Source organism: Mustela putorius, unplaced genomic scaffold, assembly GCF_011764305.1.
Source record: "Mustela putorius furo isolate JIRA1106 unplaced genomic scaffold, ASM1176430v1.1 tig00003834_pilon_pilon_pilon, whole genome shotgun sequence".
Taxonomy (NCBI): domain Eukaryota; kingdom Metazoa; phylum Chordata; class Mammalia; order Carnivora; family Mustelidae; genus Mustela; species Mustela putorius.
The window spans coordinates 98,274,244-98,295,293 of NW_025421987.1; the positions used below are offsets into that span (position 1 = coordinate 98,274,244).

Here is a 21,050-nt window from a genome sequence, read left to right on the forward strand (position 1 = left end):
CTGCACAGCTGTGGAGCACTGTGCTGGGACAATCCACAGCCCTAAGATGTCTCACAGATCTAGCTCCACAGGGTGAACCACCCTCCCCTCACTTTGAAGAGATCATTTTTTCTTTGGCATTGATGACCGGCTTTTATTTCTTTCTTTCTTTTCTTTTCTTTTTTTTTTTTTTTTTAAGATTTTATTTATTTATTTGACAGAGAGAGATCACAAGCAGGCAGAGAGAGAGGAGGAAGCAGGCTCCCCGCTGAGCAGAGAGCCTGATGTGGGGCTCGATCCCAAGACTCTGAGATCATGACCTGAGCCGAAGGCAGTGGCTTAACCCAGGAGCCACCCAGGTGCCCCCACCCCTGGCTTTTATTTCTTAAACAAACATCGTGACAGTTGGCAATTGAGATGGAGGCCAAAACTGTCTTGTTCTTGCAAGCATCATTGCTTTGGAAGACTGATTTCGTTTTGGTTCTGTGGTGGGTGGGGAGAGGACCATGTGTTCATATGAGTGTCTGAGGTGTTTGTGGGATGTATGTGTATGTGTGTGTGTGTGTGTATGTGTGAGTGCATGCGTGCCTGTTTGAGCAGAAAATAGCACGGAAGAATGATTTCACAAGTTTAGAAACAAATAGAAATGGGCATTTAATTAAGCTGTGTAATAAAGAGTCAAGGTTGATTATCTTGGCCACATTCTTTAGTTAATTTGACTCTCATATTATTACTAGAAAAATATGTAAAAATGGATATTTTGAAAGCTCAGAAATTGCAGCATTTCCATGGAAACCCCAAGGAAAGAGAATTCTGTCTGGACAATCTCTGTGGAGCAGATGACACTTGCTACAAATGCCTTCTCCCTGGACAAAGAAAGTGAGGACTTGGGTAAATTCTTCTCCCTATATTCTCCCTAGCTCTCAAGACCAGCAAAATGCCAGCTTCCCTCCTGTCCCTAGGCAAAAAGAAGCTATTGGAAAGTTCAGCACAATAGATACGAATAGTTGAGGCTCTGTGAACATAAGAAGGTCCCAACACATGTTTGTCGGCTCTCTTTATAGTGTCGCTCTTCTCTCCAAAGGGGATGACAAATTTTATTTTTGTAAAATAACATTAATTGGGATTGTTATAGATTTCCAATCAAACATGTCACTGAAGGAAAGTTATAAAATAAAAGAATGCAAAAGAAAATTAAATCACTCATACATTTAACTTCTTTGTATACTGCTTTCTGGTCTCTATCCTATGTGTGTATCAAAATTGTGATTGTGCTGGATATACAGTGTTCTATATATTACACTACAAGCCCTTTCTCATGCTATTCATGATCTTTGACAATGTGATATATAATAACTATATAATATTTCTCTGGCTAGATGTACTGTGAATAGTTTAATGGATCACTCAACATGGACTATTTAGATAGTTTTTAATTATTCAAATTATGAAGAACACTGAAAATTATGAAGAACACTGCAATAAAATGGTTAGAAGGTTTTTAACTTTCCAGACTCCCGTGGTCACCAAGAATTCATGATAGAGGGCCAAAAGGATTAAACACACTATTCAGTCTGTAGAAGAAATGGGCTTGAAGGGTATCTTTCTCATATCTTCCTCCTGTTTCCTCTCTGATCCTAATTGGATTAAATCTTTTGATGTAGGAAGTGGGAAAAAGTAAAATTATGAACTTCAGCCTGGGGGGTCATGGGAAACCTAGGTTAAATCATTTATGAAGGCCGATGCTCAGTTCCTGCCCAGAAATCTCTTGTACAGGGAGCTCTACCTAATTTCTTCGAAATCATATCCCACAATAACATTCTATTACACAGTGGCATTAATGCAAAAATTCAGGAGACGGCTGATGCAGATAGAAAGGAAAAAAGAAAAGGAAAGAGGAGGGGGTGCCTCGGTGCCTCAGTTGGTTAAGTATCTGACTCTTGATCTCAGCTCAGGTCTTGATTTCAGGGTCATGAGTTCAAATCCCACAATGAGCTCCACACTGGGCATGGAGCCTACTTAAAAAAAAAAAAGGAAGGAAGAGGAAATTAGCCATAACTAGGCAGAAAGGATCTGTGACAGTATTTATCAACCTCTGCCTCCCACACCCACAACCTAGCAACATTTTTCATTTCTCAGCTAAGATCTACCCTCCCCATCAAGGCCCGGTTTCAAGGGTTGAAAATGTAAAGAGGAAAAAGAAGGGTAAGGAGAAGGAAGAAGAGCAGAGGAGGGGAGGAGATAGCAGAGGAACATGGGAGGAGAGAGTGTGGAACAGCAGAGGCAAGCACGAGCAGTCTTTAGGAAGACACGTAAGGTCTCCACGGGTGAGAAGCTCCATCACGACACAGACAGACTCTTGTGAGCCTGAGTTTCCCCATTTGAAACTGTGTTTAAGAAAATCTAAACCATAAGATGATCATGATGATTCCATGTGTCTGGCAAGGAGTAGGTGCCCAATTAAAAAAAAAATACTACCTATTATGCATTGAGTGCTTACAATGAACCACATCTTAGGTCAGGGAAATTATTTGTATTATTTCAGACTTACTCTTATTTATTATTGTTATTATCACCATCAAATAAAGAAGATGAAAAGAAGAAAAAGAAAGGAGTCTTGAACACTAGAACTATAAGGGGTCTCGGGGCCACTGAATCCAACTGCACGATTTTATAGATAGGGCAACCCAGGGCCAGTGGCATAGTGATCTGCATAAGCTCCATGGGTTTTTTTTGTTTTTTGTTTTAATTATGTTATGTTAGTCACCATATAGTATATCATTAGTTTTTGGCTCACATGGTTCTATAGCAGCGGACTCTGGACTAGAATCCCAGTCTTTAGGTCCATGCACAGAACATGGAGATACAGCTAAACTAACCTCACCCATCACCTCCCTGGGCAGCGAATACCCCCACCGCCCTCATGGGGAACATGACTCCTGTTCATTCATGCTCCATTCCATCACCCACAGGCTCATAATTAGAAGAGAATACACAAGACTTTGCTTTCTGAAACCATTATTAAGAATCAGGTGAGCCCCAAGCAAGCAGACAGCCCGGCAGGAAAACCTGGATTAAAGCTAATCCCCTTGCTTTACAGACACTCATCAGAGAGTGGCTGTGGGTCCCACAGAGAGGAACCAGAGCCATCTTCAGGGAGCTCGCCAGCCCTCCATCTGCCTGGGGAATCTCAGTTTAGAAAACATTATCTTTTCATGCTTTTCTCTGATAGGCACTGCAATGATTTGCATTCATTCCCACCAAGTGTCAGAAAAGCCTGTGAAGTAGTAACAACCAGGCTTCTTAATGCATTTCAAATATCAAAAATCAACTTAATTAAGCAGGGTTAATTTTTTTTTTCCTGAGAAGCAATCAAACTCTAATTAATACTCTATTAAAATGAATTCCTGGGGGAACACAAGCACGCACACACCTAATGAGTTCATCTGCCAAGGGTGTTATTATAGAGGATGCTCAGTGTGCCTCCTCGCTGGCCACTTACTCCATTTCAGAGTGCGCCATGTTAATCAGAAATGAAAAGCAATTGCAGGTTTGCAGCCCTCCTCCTCTCTATGAGGCCCTCCGCCCTGCCAATAGTGTAACCTAATCCATCCTCCCCTCTCTCCTCTCTACTCTGAATGATTCAGGCCAGACTTAAGCCCAGCTGGCTTCCTCCGGCATGAGGGTAATTTCCCCTTTCCTTCACCGGCGGCCCTCCACCATCAGGCAAGTTGAGAACCAACTCGCTTTAACATCAACCCTCTGGCAGATCTCATTAAGAAGATTTAATCCTCTGTTTTAAAAGGATAAAAGAAAAACACAGAACACATTTGCAAACTCTGTATGCTTCTTGCTGGTGGCAAAGATGATCAAAGTTCTGCTGGACTGATTTCTGACAGGAAACAGCAACCAAGAGAAAGTGGGTCTGGGGTGGGAAAGGAGTCGGCGATTATACATTTCCTTTTGTCATGGTTATTTCTACACCAGGGATCCCCAAATTTCTCCAGCTGCAGATTGAATGCTCTAGCAGACTTGGTCAATGACCTGCTTCTGTGGCCCTCCCCCAACTTGAGATGAGAAGGAAAAAATTTTGTTCCATTCTGGTTGAGACCTAAATACAGGTTATCAGGGGCAAATTGCGAGTGTCATCACTGTCAGGAGGCTAGTAACCCTAAAACCACCCAGGCCCCCGGGGCATACCAGCCAATGCTCCCTTTCCACCAGCCCACCTTACCTCTTTGGTGTGTGTGTGGAAGGAGACAGACATGTCCAGGAGAAGCTTCCGCTGTTCCACCCGGCGCACAAAGTCCTGGATGCGTACCTCCAGGTGTCGAGCTGCCTTGTAGATCTCCTCCGGGTCACATTCCCCTGTCTGAGCCAGCTGCTCGGCGGCTTCTAGGAGCTTGTCCGCATTGGTGTAGGTATTCTGCCAGCAGCAACAGTGAGCGAAAGTCAACTTGCAGTCACTGACCGAGCTTCGCGCCTTCCCCCAGACCACCCGGGGCTGCCCAGAGCTGCAGCGCAGGGCGTAGGCGGGGAGCCCACAGTTCCCTGATCCAGCACGGAGGAGCTGAGTGCCAGGCTCGCCTGCCGCCTCTCAGCGAGCTAGCAGCTTGGCAGCTTGGCACAAGTGGGCACTAGCTAGATGCCTCCTCCGTCCCTGAGATTTCTCAGAGGTGGGATGTCCCTGGGAAGAAGAGAGGAGGCATGCGAGAACCCCCGTCCCCGTGTGCGCTGCGACTCCCCACCCTTGCGAAGATCCATCACTGCCTTTGCATCTCAGGCTGTAACTGCCAGAGTCAGAAATACCTCATCCACAAAGATCGTCTGTGTTTCTATGCGAGAACACCCAGGAAACAATAACTGGGGACTCGTTCGACTTTTGCCCCCAAGTTCCCTGTGACTACTGGTGTTTATCTTCTGGAACAGAGCTATCTCTTTGCAGGGGAAGGGGTCAGCAATTCCAGGGAGCTGACAGAAGGAAGCAGCCACGGTCAGAGAGAGGAGATGCAGGCTGTTCCCTGTGCACCCAGTGAAGGCTTAATGTTTGCAGGAAGGCTGGGGAGGAGCCTGGCGATCTTAAGAGACTGCCTGCACTCGCATATTGCCACACGCACACACACACACTCCTCCAACTCCTGTCTGTATACACCACAGTATTCTCTAGAGCATTTAAAAAGGCAACCAGATTGTAATTATTATTCATCAGGACGGGAGTCACTGCCTTTATAAGAGTTATGCCATGGATTCAACTTTTCCTCAGCAGGCTTCCCTTAAAAAAGATCCTGATATTCCCTGCTTGAGAACTGGTGACTCAAGTGTCTATCATATTTCTTAATATCCCTACAGTCATTCAATGCCCTATGGAGTGGTGAATAAGTGGTAACTGGTGAGGGTGCAAATCTGGCAAAAGGAAAGTATCAAATGCACAGTGAATGAGAACTGAAATGGGTTTATGAGTAATGACTTGGCCTATGGAAAAGTGGTCTTTAGTGTCCGTGGAGTTTTCATTTTTTATTTATTTTATTATTATTTTTTTTTTACGGGGTGGGTTCTGTTTTGTTTTGCTTATTTTTTTTTTTTTATTCACCTGAAGATCTGGGCATTAAAGATTGATTTGTACTCCTTGCCTGCAACCTGAAAATTCCCATGTTGAAGTCCTAACACCCAGAACCTCAGAATGTGACCTTATTTGGAAACCGAGTCATTGCAGATATAATTAGTTCGGACGAAGTCCTACTGGAGTAGAGCAGGTTCCTAATCTAACACGATCAGTATCCTTACAGAAAGGATGCCATGTGAAGATGAAGCAGAGATTGGGGCATGCATCTATGGGGCAAGGAATGATAAACATTGCCAGCAAACCACTAGAGTTAAGAGAGGCTGGGAACAGATTCTCCCACATAGCCCTCTGAAAGAACCAATCCTGTTGACACTTCGATCTTGGACTTCTGGCCTCCAGAACTGACAGACAATACATTTCTGTTGTTTAAGCTCCCTTGTTTGTGCTGCTTTGTTATGAAAGCCCCGGAAAGCTAATGCGCTGGGGTCGAAACTTTCAGAGGCTGTTGACACAGACTCTCGGTTTTACTGAGGAAGATGGGCAAGCCTTCAGTAAACACTTGTCATGGTTTTAAGAAATGCTTAGAGAGGTCCCAGTGGCTACTTAAGGAATGTTGTCTGAAAAACAATGGCCTAGGCAAATGTTGTCCCAATACAGGTGAGTAGAGTGGTGGTGGGACTTGAAAAGGAGGAAGAATCCCTCAGTGCCACTTAGGGAATTCATGGAATTGTGGTTGTCCACAATTTCTAGTAAATATACCCAGAGCAGATGGGAGGGAGTTTTGTTTTTGTTTGTTTGTTTGTTTTTTCAGGAATCCCTCATATTTTCTATCTTAAACCCTATAGAATTTCAGGAAACCCCAAAGAAACCCACAGGTTGTGACCTTATATTTTCTAGGCAAAAAATTAATATCTGTGGCAAAGCCAAAGCAAGCTTATTTGAAAGTTAAGTTTGAGACCAATAAGAGATAAATAAAAAGCAAAACCGAAGGACCCACTGCACATAAAGTGGACAACTTGTCCCCTTTTGTCTGGGATTTTCCTGATTTTAACACTAGACGTCCCATCACTTCTGAGCAAGTTGGAATGGCTGATCACCCTAAGACATACCTAAAACACCTTAAGACATGCTCTGAGTCTCTCAGGAGTACAGATGCATATGCAATGTATGCTGCCTCCAAAGATTATTATATAATCATTCTTGAAAGAAATACTATGGTAACACATAACACTGGGCAAGTAACACAATAATAATTAAAGGTTAAAGTTTCTTGACATGATAGCAAAACTGAGAATAAAAACAGTTAATCAGAAGTGCCTGTGTGGCTCAGTGGATTAAGGCCCTTCTGCCTTCAGCTCAGATCATGATCCCAGGGTCCTGGGATCGAGCTCTGCATCGGGCTCTCTGCTCAATGGGGAGACTGCTTCCTCCTCTCTCTCTCTGTCTGCTTCTCTGCCTACTTGTGATCTCTGTCTGTCAAATAAATAACTAAAATATTTTAAAAAAACAGTCAATAATTATTGAATAATTTTCACATGCCAAGAACAATCTAAAGATTTATATGTATATTAACTTCTTAATCTGCAAAATAACCCTATGAAGTCAATACAACCATTAGCTCCATTCTACAGATGAAGAAACTGAGGCACAAATAATTTCTGCCAAGGTCACATGTCTCATAAGTGACAGAACCAAGATTAAAATCTTTTCTGGTTTCAGAGACCAAGCTCCAAACTATTACACTATGCAGTCAGATGAAGAAGGGCCTTGGTGTGCCATGCTGAGGAGTTTCACCCCAAACACAGTGGGAAGCCACTAACAGTTCTAAATAGAGGACAGATGTGATAGATATCTAATATATAAAGACCCTGCCCTGCCTCTATACAGAGTGAAGGCAGGATTTAGCAGAGAAGAAAGAGGGCTTCTCATTGACATGATTCCCTTTTCTTTATGCTCACAGTACTCTATGTTTATTCATTTCATGGCCATTATCATCCCCATAGTAACAATGTGCTCCCATGGGTATCTCTCTACTGGTCTGTGAGCTTAAATGTAGGTTCCATGTTTCATTCATCTTTGGTTCTTCATACCAGGAACCATGACTGGTTTACTACAGGTACTTGTTAAATGGTTACTGAATGAAAAGGCACAGAGATGGGAATGAGCGTGGTATGTTTGGATAAGCTGAGTCAACCTGAATAAATTAGACAGTGGTTAGAAATGATACTGGATAATGCAGAAAAGAGAAAATAAATTTTATAAAGAGAAAGGGATAATAAAGGCAGGAGGAAGGGCAAGGGAGTCAATGCTAAAAGCTGGGCTCCCTGCTTTACCTGCTGCCTGGCCCTCCTCCCTATCACTACCAGAAAGAGATTTTAAAAAGCAGATCCAGTCACACCTCTCTTCTACTCAAAACTGTTCAGTGGTTTTCCACTGCCTTTGGGGTAAAATTCCTTAGCATGGCATGCCAGGCCCTTCTTCATCTGACACTTGCTTTTTCTCAACAGCCTCAGCTCACATTTATCCCCTAGAGCCAATGAAACAACCTGCTTACACTACCGGAAACTCATTGCACTGAATCCTGCCTCTATTCTGCCCGAGATGCCCTTCCTCCACTTTTTGTACATGACCAATTCTTACCCTTTAAGGCCCAGCCTAGGCATCACTTTCTCCAGAAAGTCCATCCTCATAGCCACTTCTTACACAAGGTTGGCTTAGATGTGCTCCTCTGAGGTCTCGGAGTGATCTGTGCCAAGCCCCTCCTTGATACCTGCCATATTCCAATGCAAATATTTGCCTTTCTCATCTGCTAAGAGGCACACAATGTCTTTTATCTCTTTCTGTTAGTGCCTGGCACCAAGTAAATGCTCCATAAATATTTAGTGAATGAATTAATAAATTAAAGAATACATCACTCCCCCATCAATCCTAATATTTAATCCTTGGCTCTCTTCAACTACTTGGTACAAGACCTTACATGCTAGAATTCATATGCAGTGTTCAGTCCCACTTGATTTATTCTACTTCCTGGTACAGTCCTGAAATAGGAATGTGCTTAGAGACTATCAGCTAGAGTATAACCAAAGCACTTCTGCTCAACTTCTGACCAAATAAACAGTAGTTTCTGCCCCAGGTCCAGGGTTGGACTTCACTCTGAATACAGTTCTTAGGCATTCTTTGGTTTCCAAGCTTCCTAGCCTCTGCCTTATACTTGACTCCTTAACAGAATTACCCAACTGATATGTCAAAAGTGGGTAGAAGAGCTGAGTTATTGATCCTTCAGCTACTGAGGCTTTCAAGCAGGGCCTGTGGTCATCCTGAGTCAGACAACTGGGACACACAGATAGCTGTAATTTCTGTTCTTCTCTCCCAATCCCTATGTCAACCAGGTAAAATGCCCTAGATAATTCGGGCCTTCAGTCTACCTTCCATTCACCCTGCTGCAGCCCTAGTCCATTATTTATTTATTTACTTATTTTGGCTTTTTCCTCATGGAAGAAAGAGAACTAGGATAACTTGTCTCTACTTATCTCTGGATTTTGACATTATTGAATGGCAGACAAATCAGGGTGATACCCCAAACTTTACATCAGAATAGTACTTTACAGTTGACAAACAAATTTCTTTCACCTTCTTTCCTTACCCAACCTTGAGCAGATATGCAGAGAATGCATCTGTATGTGAGGACATGAGCCAAGGCTGGGGAAAAAAAAAAAAACCTGAAGGAATTAAAGGTAATGGCACCCACTATTCACACAAGGCTGGGAATGGCACCTGTTTCCACCAGGGACACTGGAAAACCTCATGAATCATAGGATATTAGGTAGAGTATTCAGAAGAGTCTTGCCTCCGCAGGGGTAAATAATTAGCCTTAACCTAGAACTGCTGTGGTCCTGCTTAACAAATTTTATAAGACCTGAACAGATCAAACTTTTTTCAAGTAACTTAACTAAATCCCAGAACAAAGCTTAAGAATATTTATAGGAATACAGAAATATTCAGCAACCAACAAGGTACCTAGCAACCAACAGATACCATGTCTGGTGTCTAATAAAAAACTACTATACAGGGGCACCTGGGTGGCTCAGTGGGTTAAAGCCTCTGCCTTCAGCTCAGGTCATGATCCCATGGTCCTGGGATTGAGTCCTCATCAGACTCTCTGCTCAGTGGGGAGCCTGCTTCCTCCTCTCTCTCTGCCTGCCTCTCTGCCTACTTGTGATCTCTATCTGTCAAATTAAAAAAAAACTAGTACACATACAAAAGAGCAAGAAAATATAACCTATGATGAGGAGAAAAATCAATTAAAACTGACTTACAACTGACACAGATATTAAATTGGTAGATAAAGCTTTTTAAAATGGCTATTACAATTGTATTTCATACATTCAAAAGTTAAATAGAAAAACAGAAGATACAAAAAAAAAAAAAAAGACCTTGCACTCGCACTTGAAGAGATGAAAAATATACTGGATGGTAGTAGGTTAAACAAAGGAGAGGAAAGATTACTGAACTCAAAAACATAGCCAGAAATTATTCAAAGTGAAATGCTGAGAGAAAAATAATTTTTTTAAAATGAAGTATCAGTGAGCTGTGGGGCAACTTTAATAAAGCTAACACCCATGTAATTGAAATCCCAAAAAGAGAGTGTGGGAGGAAGAAAAGATGTTTAAAAAAATAATGACCCCCAAATTCCAAACTTACTAAAAACTATAAATCCACAGATATAATAAACAAAAACTTAACCTAAGAAACCCAAGGAAAATTATACCAAGGCACAGAAAAATTGAGTCAAACCAAGTGGAAAAAAAGGAAAGGAAATCTTAAAAGTGGCCAGAGGAAAAAAGACATGTTACACACACACACACACACACACACACACACACACACACACAAGGTTAGCGGTGGGGGGGAGAGATGTAAAGATTGACAGCAGACTCCCTACAAGAAACAATGCAAGAAGAAAATTGTGGAACAACTTCTTCACTGAAAGAAGGAAAAATCCTGTCAACCTAGAATTCTATGTCCACCCCAAGTATTTTTCAAAAACAAAGGTGAAATAAAGACATATTGAGGCATACGAATCTGAAAGAATTCTTCACTAGCAGACTTGCATGACAAGAAACATTTAAAGAAGTCCTTCAGGAAGAAGGAAAATGGTACCGGATGGAAATACAGATTCACACATAGGAATGAAGAAGAACTCTAGAAATTAATTACATGGTGGGAAAAATGTAAGATTTCATTCTTATTATTTAAATCTCTTTAAAATATAATATAAAAATAGCAATGTAGCATGGAGTTTATAGCACATGTATAATAAAACATATGACAACAATAGCACAAATGTCAGAAAGGGAGAAATGGAAATATACTATTATAAGGTTCTTATATGTAAAATGGCATAACATCATTTGAAGGTGAACTGTAATAAATTAAAGTCACATACCATAACCAACCCTAAAGCAACCATTAAAGTAACGAAATAGTTATAGCTAATAAACCAGCAAAGGAGATAAAATGTAATCATAAAAAATACTCTGTTTTTATGATAAGTACATTCTTTAATCCCCATCATTTAATTCCCCCCTCCACCCTCCTCTTTGGAAACCATCAGTTTGTTCTCTATGGTTAAGAGACTGTTTCTTGGTTTCTCTCTCTTTCTCTCTTTTTTCCTTTGCTTGTTTGCTTTTTCTTAAATACCACATATGTGTAAAGTCATATAGTATTTGTCTTTCTCTGACTGGCTTATTTTGCTTAGTATTATACTCTCTAGCTCTAGACTAAAAGTACATTAGTGCTTTCCAAGGGATACTGGGGCTGAAGCGATTGCTAATGGTTTCAGAATTTCTTGTGATAAAATTGTTCCAAAATTAACTGTGATGATATTTGCACAATTCTGTGAATATACTTGCAACCATGGAGTTGTATACTTTAAAGGGGTGAATTGTATGTTATGTGAATATATCTCAATAAAGTTGTTTTTTAGGGAAAAGGAATATTCAATTAACCCAAAACAGAAAGAAAAAGGAAGATAAGAATAGATGAAAGAAATAGAAAAAAATAACAAGATGATAGATAAAACATATCAATAATCACATTAAATATAAGTTGTCTATATACCATAATCAAAGGGCAGAGATTGTCAGGTTGAATTAAAAGGCAATCCCCAACTATGTGCTGTCTACAAGGAATACAGTTTAAATGTAAAGACACAAATAAGTTAAAAGTAAAAGGGCAGAAAAATTGCAGCATGATAACACTAATCAAAAGAAACCTGGTATGGCTTTATTAATATCAGACATAGTAGATTTCAAAGCAAATCATATTCCTGGGGAAAAAGAAGGTCATTTCATAATGATAAAGGGGTCAATTCATCAAGAAGACATCATACTGCCAAACATTTATGTACCTACAAACAAAGCTTTAAAACACGTGAAGCAAAATCTGACAAACTTTCAAGGAGAAACAGATAAATCCACAATCACAATCAGAGATTTAATACCCCTCTCACAATAATTAAATAGAAAAAGTAGACAGGAAATTAGTAAGGATATAGGAGATGTTAAAACTTGATCTAGCTGATCTGACTGACATTTATTAATACTCCATCCACAAATAGCAAAATACACATTCTTTCTAAGTCTTTACAGAATATTTACCATCAAAGAACACAGTATAAGTTTATGAGGTGTCTACAGCTGTGCCAAGCATTGTATTAGGCTCTTTATATACATTACCTCTAGACTTTAGGATCAATTTTAAGATGGGCATTATTAATTTCATATTTCAAATGAGAAAACTGAGGCTCAGAGAGACAAAGTAAGATGTTTGAAGAATGCTCTATAGCTAGAAAATGGCAAGCAGGGTTTCTGCAGCTGTCACCTTCAGGTACTTTTCACTAAATCAGGTAACATGATGCCCCCAGTTTTATTTTTGTTTTTCAACATTTCCTTAGTGATTCGGGGTCTCTTCTGATTCCATACAAATTTTAGGATTATTTGCTCCAGCTCTTTGAAAAATACCAGTGGAATTTTGATTGGAATGGCATGTTCTTATGACTTTGATTTCTAAATTATGATATTGCAATTATTCTCTTGCAATTGCTATTTTTTGTTTTGTTTTGTTTTGTGATACACTTCAAAGTGCATATGGTGACTTCCAGAGAAAACTGCATTCTCTTTGAAGGAAAGAGTCCTATCTTACTCATCTTTTCTATCTGAACTACTCATCAATGTACCTAGTAGGTGCAGTGCTCTCCTTTCAATTGGCACTGAATCCCAAAGCCGTGCAGCCCAGGATCTTGTCAGCAGTAAGGCTTGGAAATGGATATTTACCTTGCCTTCAAATGTAGGTAATACCCAGTTTAAGAATAAGTATTGACCTAAAAGTTCCTTTGTAAACCTCTTTTTTTTTTTTTTAAGATTTTTTACTTATTCATTTGAGTGAAAGGAGAGAGAGGGCATGGGCAGGGAGGTGGGTCTCACTGAGCAGAGTGCCTGATGTTAGACTCAATCCCAGGATCCTGAGATCATGAACTGAGCTGAAGGCAGATGCTTAACTGACTGAGGCAACCAGGTGCCCCCCTTTGTAAGTCTCTTATTTAACACTGAGAATGTAAATGGGAGTTAAATTCCCAGGATAAAATAAAGAAATTCAGTTGAGCACATAATATGTTTAAAATTTGGTACTAACATAGTACATCAGGTACAATCAACCAACATTTATAACTAGGCTGATGAAGGAAAACGTTTTTCAGTTTTCATTCCCAAACACCAGGCACACATTTCTTCTCCATTTGCTGGCTCTCACAGGGAAGCAGGGGATAGACTCTGGCAATGGCCAAGTGGTCTTTGGTGGGAAGCAGTAGGAAAAAAAGTAGGAAACTGCTCCTATTACTAGTGATGGTTAACCCACCATATTACATCTGCTAGAAGGACATCTTCTTATGGTGTTCTGAATAAAGGAACAAATGATAGTTGCCTTCATTATGGCAATTTGTATGTCCAAACAAGGAGTGTCTAATGAGTAGTCCTAATTAGAGGATCCTTAAATTGGAGACTCTCTGTACAAATATTCAGTCTATTAATTGGGACTAATACCAGAAATAACTACTATAGATGTCAAAAGCTCCCAACATAAATGGCTTGGGTGTTGAGATTATCTCTGGAAACCTCACTGCTGGCTATATCACAAACACATACACAATCACTACCCTGTCCCATTCTCATATGCATTGCTACTTGCTAGGAGCATTTTCTTCTCTCTATCTGAAATGCTGTAGCCCCTTTTCCTATTACTGATAAACAGTGTATTTCCAGAACACGTATTTTAAGTAAAGCTTTTTTTTTAAAGTAAAGTTTTATTTTCCTACAGTCTAATTTTTATGCATTTAAGAATGTACCAAGGTCTAGGAATTCTGAGAAAAGAATAGCAGTTATTTTTCACTAGGGTGTTCCCTCTTTTACTGACCCTTTTCTTTCCTTCGAATCGCATCAGCCCTCTTCATTTACATGCTATACTTTGAAGGAACTTCAGTGTGTTTCCTCTCAGCTACAGGCTAGAGGTTGAATATCTAGTTACTAGCAGGCAAGAGAGCAAAAGAATAATGAAAACTGTTAGCATGTGACCTATTATCATCTATCTATTTAATATAACAACAACATAGAAACAATTTGTTTTCTGGACCAAAAGACAGGGTGGATCCTAGAGGTTGCCAACACAGGTTATAAGGTATGATTTGACAGGAAACATCAGGTCTAGCTTGTAAGAAAGACTGGTCAGTTTCCAGAAAATGTGGCCATGCCTAGGGGGCTGAGACAGAAAGCAAGAAAGAACTTTGTCCCTGACCTTCCCCCTTCTTGTGCATCCAGGGCCTGGAGAGCAGTAGAAGGTAGACACCGGGCTATAGGCTGGGCCTGGGAGAGCAATACTGGTGCTCGATGGAAGATGGTGCAAACAGGAGGGAGGATTAGAGGCCAGAGGCTGGCCTAGAGCCTCAGGCTGGGACAAAGGAAAGGGTCCTAGGGAGCTGAACAATCAGGAGGTCAAAACCAGGAGAATGCCACGCAGATACAAAGCTCTGAAGACTGAGGAAGGAAGTGTTTCATCTTCTTTCTGCTGAACAGGCCCCATATGTAACCAGCTGGATTCAGTATTGCTAGTAAGCAACCTACCACTCCCAGAAATTGATAACGTGGTTTCCACCCTTCCCTCTCCTTCCTTCGCCAACTCTCCTTGAATTGGCAAAATAACAAAGGGGAACATGTAAGCCTAACAGAAGAATGTGGGCAAACATTCAAAAAGTGAACAAGGTAGACCTAAGTGTTCAGACATGGATACATTAGATTGCCCAGTTATCATGGCCCTGTAGAAGTTCATTCTCACGTGGAATGTCTGCAAGCCACGGAAACAAGCAGGTGGAGAGACTGCATCTCTACAGAACAAAGATGAATAGGGCCACCTGCTGTAGGGTTTGGCAACTCAAGACATACTTTGGAGGGGGGTGTACCCAAAGCAATGTTCTCTTTCAAAAGATGTAACTTTGCAGTGTTGCTGTTTTTCCTGGTTTCCATGTTCTATGTCTGGCTGCCAGTGGGAGGCAGTGGGTGTGAGAGGGGGAAGGCAGGGCTCTGGGGAGACAAGATAGTTAGCTTGAAAATACTGAGGAAAACCTGCAGGCTAGGGGACTTACTTTTCTTTTCTCTCCCAGTCCTAAAGGGGACAGACAGGGAAAGGCTGGGCCTGATCCAGGGAAATGGGGGTCAGAGGCTCTGCCCTACCCACACTTCTGCTTTGGCCCAGTTAGCACAGTGTCCCTTCAAATCCCTCCTCCTCCTTGGTCAGATGTGGCCCTGGGATCGAGGGCACAGACCCTCTGGACTGGAGGTATTCCTGCTCACTTTCCACCTTTGCAGACCCTGGACTCCTTCTACTGCCCCATTCTGGCCTTGGCTAACCTCCCTGGGTTCGAATCACAGATTATATGGAAAGCGTTTCTCAACAGTAGCACTACTAATATTTTGGGCCAGAAAATTCTTTGTTTGGGAAGCTGTTACAGGTTGAATTCTGTTCCTCTGAAATTATGTTGAAACCTTCACCTCAAGCACCTGAGAAGGTGACCATTTTTTAAAATAGTGTCATTGCAGACATAATTTGTTAAAATGAGGTCATATTGGAACTGGGTGGACTTTAATCCAATATGGCTAGTAGCCTTATAAAAAGATGGTCATGGGGCCTCAAAACACTTTTTCTGAAGATGGCACCAAAGATGAAGAAGGAAGTTCTGCCTCTCCCAAAGCAGGGGCTAAAGCAAAGGCGCTGATGGCCAAGAAAGTGGTACTAAGAGGTGTCCACAGTCACATACAAAATAGAGATTCACATGCTGCCTACTTCTGATGGTCTGAGACACCACATCTCTGAAGGCAGCCGAAATATCCTCAAAGGGGCACCCCCAAGAGAAGCAGTCTTGACCTCTATGCCATCCATCATCAAGTTCCCCCGACTATCTAGTCAGCCATGAAGGAAATAGAAGACAACAACACACTTGTGTTCATTGTGGTCAATAAGAAGCAGATTAAACAGACTCTGAGGAAGCTCTATGACATTGAGGTGGCCAAGGTCAACACCCCAATCAGGCCTGATAGAGACAAGAATGCATATGCTTCCACGGACTTCTGATGATGATGCTTTAGATGCTGCCAACAAAATCAGGATCATCTAAATGGAGTCCAGCTGGCTAATTCTAAATATACATTTTTTCACCATAAAAAAAATGGGCATGTGAAGATACAGACACAGGGAGAGCACCATGTGACATGAAGGCCAAGAATGGAATGATACAGCTACAAGCCAAAGAACATCAAAGATTGCCAACAAACTATCAAACTCTAGGAGGGAGGCCTGGAGCAGATTCTCCCCCCTAGCCCTCAGAAGGGATCAACCCTGTGGATGGACACCTCAATCTCGGTCTTCCAGCTTCCAGAACCAAGATAATTCATTTCTGTTGTTTTAAGCCTCCCCCTCACACCCCCACCTTGTGCTACTTTGTTATAATAGCCCTAGGAAATTAATACAGGAGATGTTCTTTGTACTGTCCAATGTTTAGCAGAATTCCTGGCCTATACCCACAGGATGCCAATAGCAGTCTCCAGATATAACACCCCAAAGTGTCCCTAGACATTGCAAACGTCCCTTGGGGGGGGGATAGCCTTCTCTTTGAGAACTACTGTCTTAGATCACAAGACTATAGAGGAAGCCCTAGAGAGGGAGACCATACTACTTCCTCAGCTTACAGTGCTTTTCTGATAATCTTTAGATGGAAGAAGCCTTGGGCAATCATCTAGTACTGTGGTTCTTATAGGACAGGATGAGGGGGTAGATAAAGGAGCTTGGGGGAGAAAAGCAGTATCCAAGCCCTAAGTCAAATAACTCCAATTATAATGGCCAGGGGTGGGGGTGAGTATATGGTAGCATATTTTTAAAAAGATCACTGCAGCCATTATCTAGAGTTAAAATCACTCATCTAAGCGCAGGACTCAAAGTCTGGGCTGAAATTCGGAGGTGACAGAAATCTAGTCTTTTGCCTTAAAATAAAATGGCTCTAGTCTTTGAATGAATAGTGATGCTTCTGAAGACCAGAAAAATTTAGAACAAAAGATTATAATGGATTTAATATTGTGCTTAGAAGTTGAAATATAGTAACTGTGGTTTATAAAAGCAAAAACTGGAAATAACCAAAATGTTCAACAATAGGGGGCTGGTTCACTACATGGAGGTATTGTTACATGATGCTATCATGGCAATAATGTTCCGAAGACTATTTAGTGATCTGAGGAAGTGTTCTTGATGTAAGATTAAATGAAAAAGGCAGGTAAACCAAAGTATCATTTTACCTATCTACCTACCTATGTACCAGCAATAAAACTACTACTCTAGGATTTTGATAGATTCCTGCCTCTCATTCAGGTCTTTTATCTATTTCAAGTTTATCTTTGTGTACGGTATAAGATAGGGAGTAACCTCTTTGACATCGACCACAGCAACTTCTTTCAAGACATGTCTCCAAAGGCAAAGGAAACAAAAGTGAAAATGAACTTTTGGGACTTCATCAAGATCAAAAGCTTCTGCGCAGCAAAGGAAACAGTCAACAAAACAAAGAGGCAACCCACAGAATGGGAGAAGATATTTGCAAATGACACTAGAGACAAAGGGCTGATACCCAAGATCTATAAAGAACTCAAACTCAACACTCAAAAAACAGATAATCACGTCAAAAAAAATGGGCAGAATACATGAACTGACACTTCTCCAAAGAAGACATACAAATGGCTCACAGACACATGAAAAAATGTTCACCATCATTAGCCATCAGAGAGATTCAATCAAAACCACATTGAGATACCACCCTACACCAGTTAGAATGGCCAAAATTAACACAACAGTAAATAGCAAGTGCTGGAGAGGATGTGGAGAAAGGGGAACTCTCTTATGCTGTTGGTGGAAGGCAAGTTGGTGCAGCCACGTGGGAAAACAGTATGGCGATTCCTTAAGAAATTAAAAATAGAGCTACCTCGTGACCCTGCAATTGCACTGCTGGGTATTTACCCCCAAAGATACAGATGTAGTGAAAAGAAGGGTCATCTGTACTCCAATGTTCATAGCAGCAATGGCCACAATCACCAAACTGTGGAAAGAGCCAAGATGCTCTTCAACAGATGAATGGATAAGGAAGATATGGTCCATATATACAATGGAGTATTATGCCTCCATCAGAAAGGATGAATACCTAACTTTTGTATCAACATGGACAGGACCGGAGGAGATCATGCTGAGTAAAATAAGTCAAGCAGAGAGAGTCAGTTATCATATGATTTCACTTACTTGTGGAGCATAAGGAATAACACAGAGGACATTAGGAGAAGGAAAGGAAAAATGAATTGGGGTAAATCGGAGGGGGAGATGAAGTATGAAAGACTGTGGACTCTGAGAAACAAGCTGAGGGTTTTGGGGGGTAGGGGGTTAGGTGAGCCTGGTTGTGGGTACTAAGGAGGGCACGTATTACATGGAGCACTGGGTGTGGTACATAAACAATGAATCTTGGAACACTGAAAAAAAATTTTTAAAAAATTACTACTGTTCATGACAGCTGCCATTTTGGGATCTACTTACAAACATTATTACATGTGGTAGATTATGTCATTGTCTCCAATTACAGATAAGAAAAGTGAGGTTTGGAAAGACTAAAGAACTTGAGTAACCTCACAGAGCTGGTGAAAGGTGGATGCTAGTCTGGAATTCACCTTTGTTTCACCCTATGCAAAATATTCTTTGCATTCTGCTGTGCTAAATAAAAATTTGCTGATAAATATTATGAGTTTTTACAGGATTATCTCTGAGTGATATTAGCAATGATTTTTCTTTTCCACTATTTTCTTGTTTTCCACATGTCCTATGGTGAATATGTATTAATGTTATAAGCAGAAGACATGGAAAAGTTACGTAAAGTATAAAACTCATATACACATTCTTTAGAAATTATTCCAAAAAATAAACAGAAATTTTTATATCTACACACGTTTGCTTATTTTTGTATGTGTAAGAAGAATGATGTGAAAGATAACTGATTACCTGGGGAGGGAGGGAAAGAGGAGTAGAGGGATAATTAGCATTTCTATTTATATATCTTTGCAACATTTCACTTGTTATAACAACAGACAGGAATCTCTTTCAAAATATGAAAAATACCAAATAAAAGACATTTTAAAGGAAAAGATAAGATTCCAATATATTTTTGTAAACAAAGTACATTTGGAAGTACAAATAGATTTCATTACAAATGTATTTAGCTTAGGCATGGGTGCATTTCCTAGCTCTGGGATCCTGAAGACACAAATGTCTGACCAGCCACAGTGAAACATAATTATCAAAAAATGTAAAAACTCTCTGCAGCCCTTATCAAAGATGTCATCTTTCTCAGTTTGGACTTCATGACATTGCTCATCAAAGCTTAAAAGAAACATGATGTTGGTATGACATGTATATGCAAAAAAAATTCAGTTCCAAATACTCCCCTATGACGTCCTTAGCGATCATTCTCGCTGGGCACAGTGCCAGCCATCAACTACCCACAACCCTGAATTGTTTTCCTCCATAGTCAGAGGTAAGAGACATGTCAAATTTGAAAAGACTTAATAGTGAGACAAGCTCTTGGACAATAGCCCAAAGAGCTTCTGTGTGGAATGGGGCTGTATGGTCTGGTTGCAAGCCTGCCTTATCACTGCGGTGTAACTATGAAAGCCCTGCGCCAGCGGCATGGAGCCCACAGCAGCACACGGGCAGGCCAGGGCCAGGCCTTCAGAGGCCTCCATGTAGGATACTGACAAGCTGGTGTGGACTGAAATGCTTGGGGCTCTTTAACTGAAAACCATCAAAACAAAGATAGTCTGACCCAAATGTGAAAGGAATTAACGGGAGAGATCCTGTTATTCTCTTCCCGTCTGATAGGTCCATTCTAGGACTGGGATTTCAGTGGGTTAGAAAGGCTAGGTTGCTTGGATATCAGCTTCCCCAGGTGTGCTGTTAGGCTCATCACCATCATCATCATCCAGGAGAAATAAGGCTGTTAACCACAGGGATGCTTCTGGGCCCACAGGGAGTAACACAAACTGCTTGAGGGGCTGTATTCCCCGGTCAGGTTCCCCTGAATGCAAGCCTGCCCTAGAAGGCCACTGAAGTGATGCAAGAAATTCTCAGTGAGGGAAAAAGAAAACCTTAGCCTCTGCAGGGGTCCTGGGCATGTCTCTTCTACTCACAACTGGGATCAGTGAACACTGCCATGTGCCCTGAAGCATCCAAAAAAAGGGTGAGTTATATTCAGAATGCTCTGTACAAAGCATGAGGAGTTTAAGCTGTACTTCAGAGAGTTTACCATCAATAAATGTGAAATTTGAAGTTGCAGCAAGAAGCAATTAATGTTAAGCCTTGGTTCTCGAGGAAATTAAATTATGTAGAAGAGTTCATTCTCCAAGGACGTAAAAGAAATGAGGTCTGACAGTAGTACAAGGTGGTGATACAATGCTGAGAGCACCCTAGGTAGCAGAGTCATTGGGTAAGATGGAGAAGCCAGAAGAAGTTTTCAGAAGGAGGTGCATTTTTGAGCCAACTCTGAAGTCTAAAATGTGAAGGTAAAGGAGGGGGGATCTGCCAGGCAGTGCAACAGGTTGGGCAGAGGTCCAGATCAGGAGGTCAGGATGACGTGAGGGCTTTGACGAGGGGCTGAGAAAGATACAATCCTGAGGGTTTCTCCTTTGAGCCAGGGTTGGAGAGGAAAAGCTTGTTGGAGGTATACAGCAGGAGTGGCTAAGGGCTCTCCAGGAGGAAAGGCCACCTGTCCTTAGAGAAGCATGGTTCAGGTGTCTTGGTGGGACAAACACCAGACGGTTGTTTCATAATGTGGGAGGGTGGTGGGAAGGGGGGTAAGGGAGGCGGGAGGGCCAGAGGAAGGAGACCT

General features: G+C 41.3%; 1 protein-coding gene across 23 annotated transcripts in view; it reads right to left on the minus strand.

The window, feature by feature from the left end:
* KALRN (kalirin RhoGEF kinase) overlaps window positions 1–21,050 on the minus strand; it is a 659,936-nt gene that overhangs the window by 317,640 nt on the left and 321,246 nt on the right. For all 23 annotated transcript variants that reach the window (XM_045088796.1, XM_045088794.1, XM_045088793.1 and 20 more), the window contains exon 11: window positions 4,214–4,405. In XM_045088796.1, coding sequence (XP_044944731.1) covers window positions 4,214–4,405 — 192 coding nt within the window. The remainder of the gene's footprint in view (window positions 1–4,213; window positions 4,406–21,050) is intronic.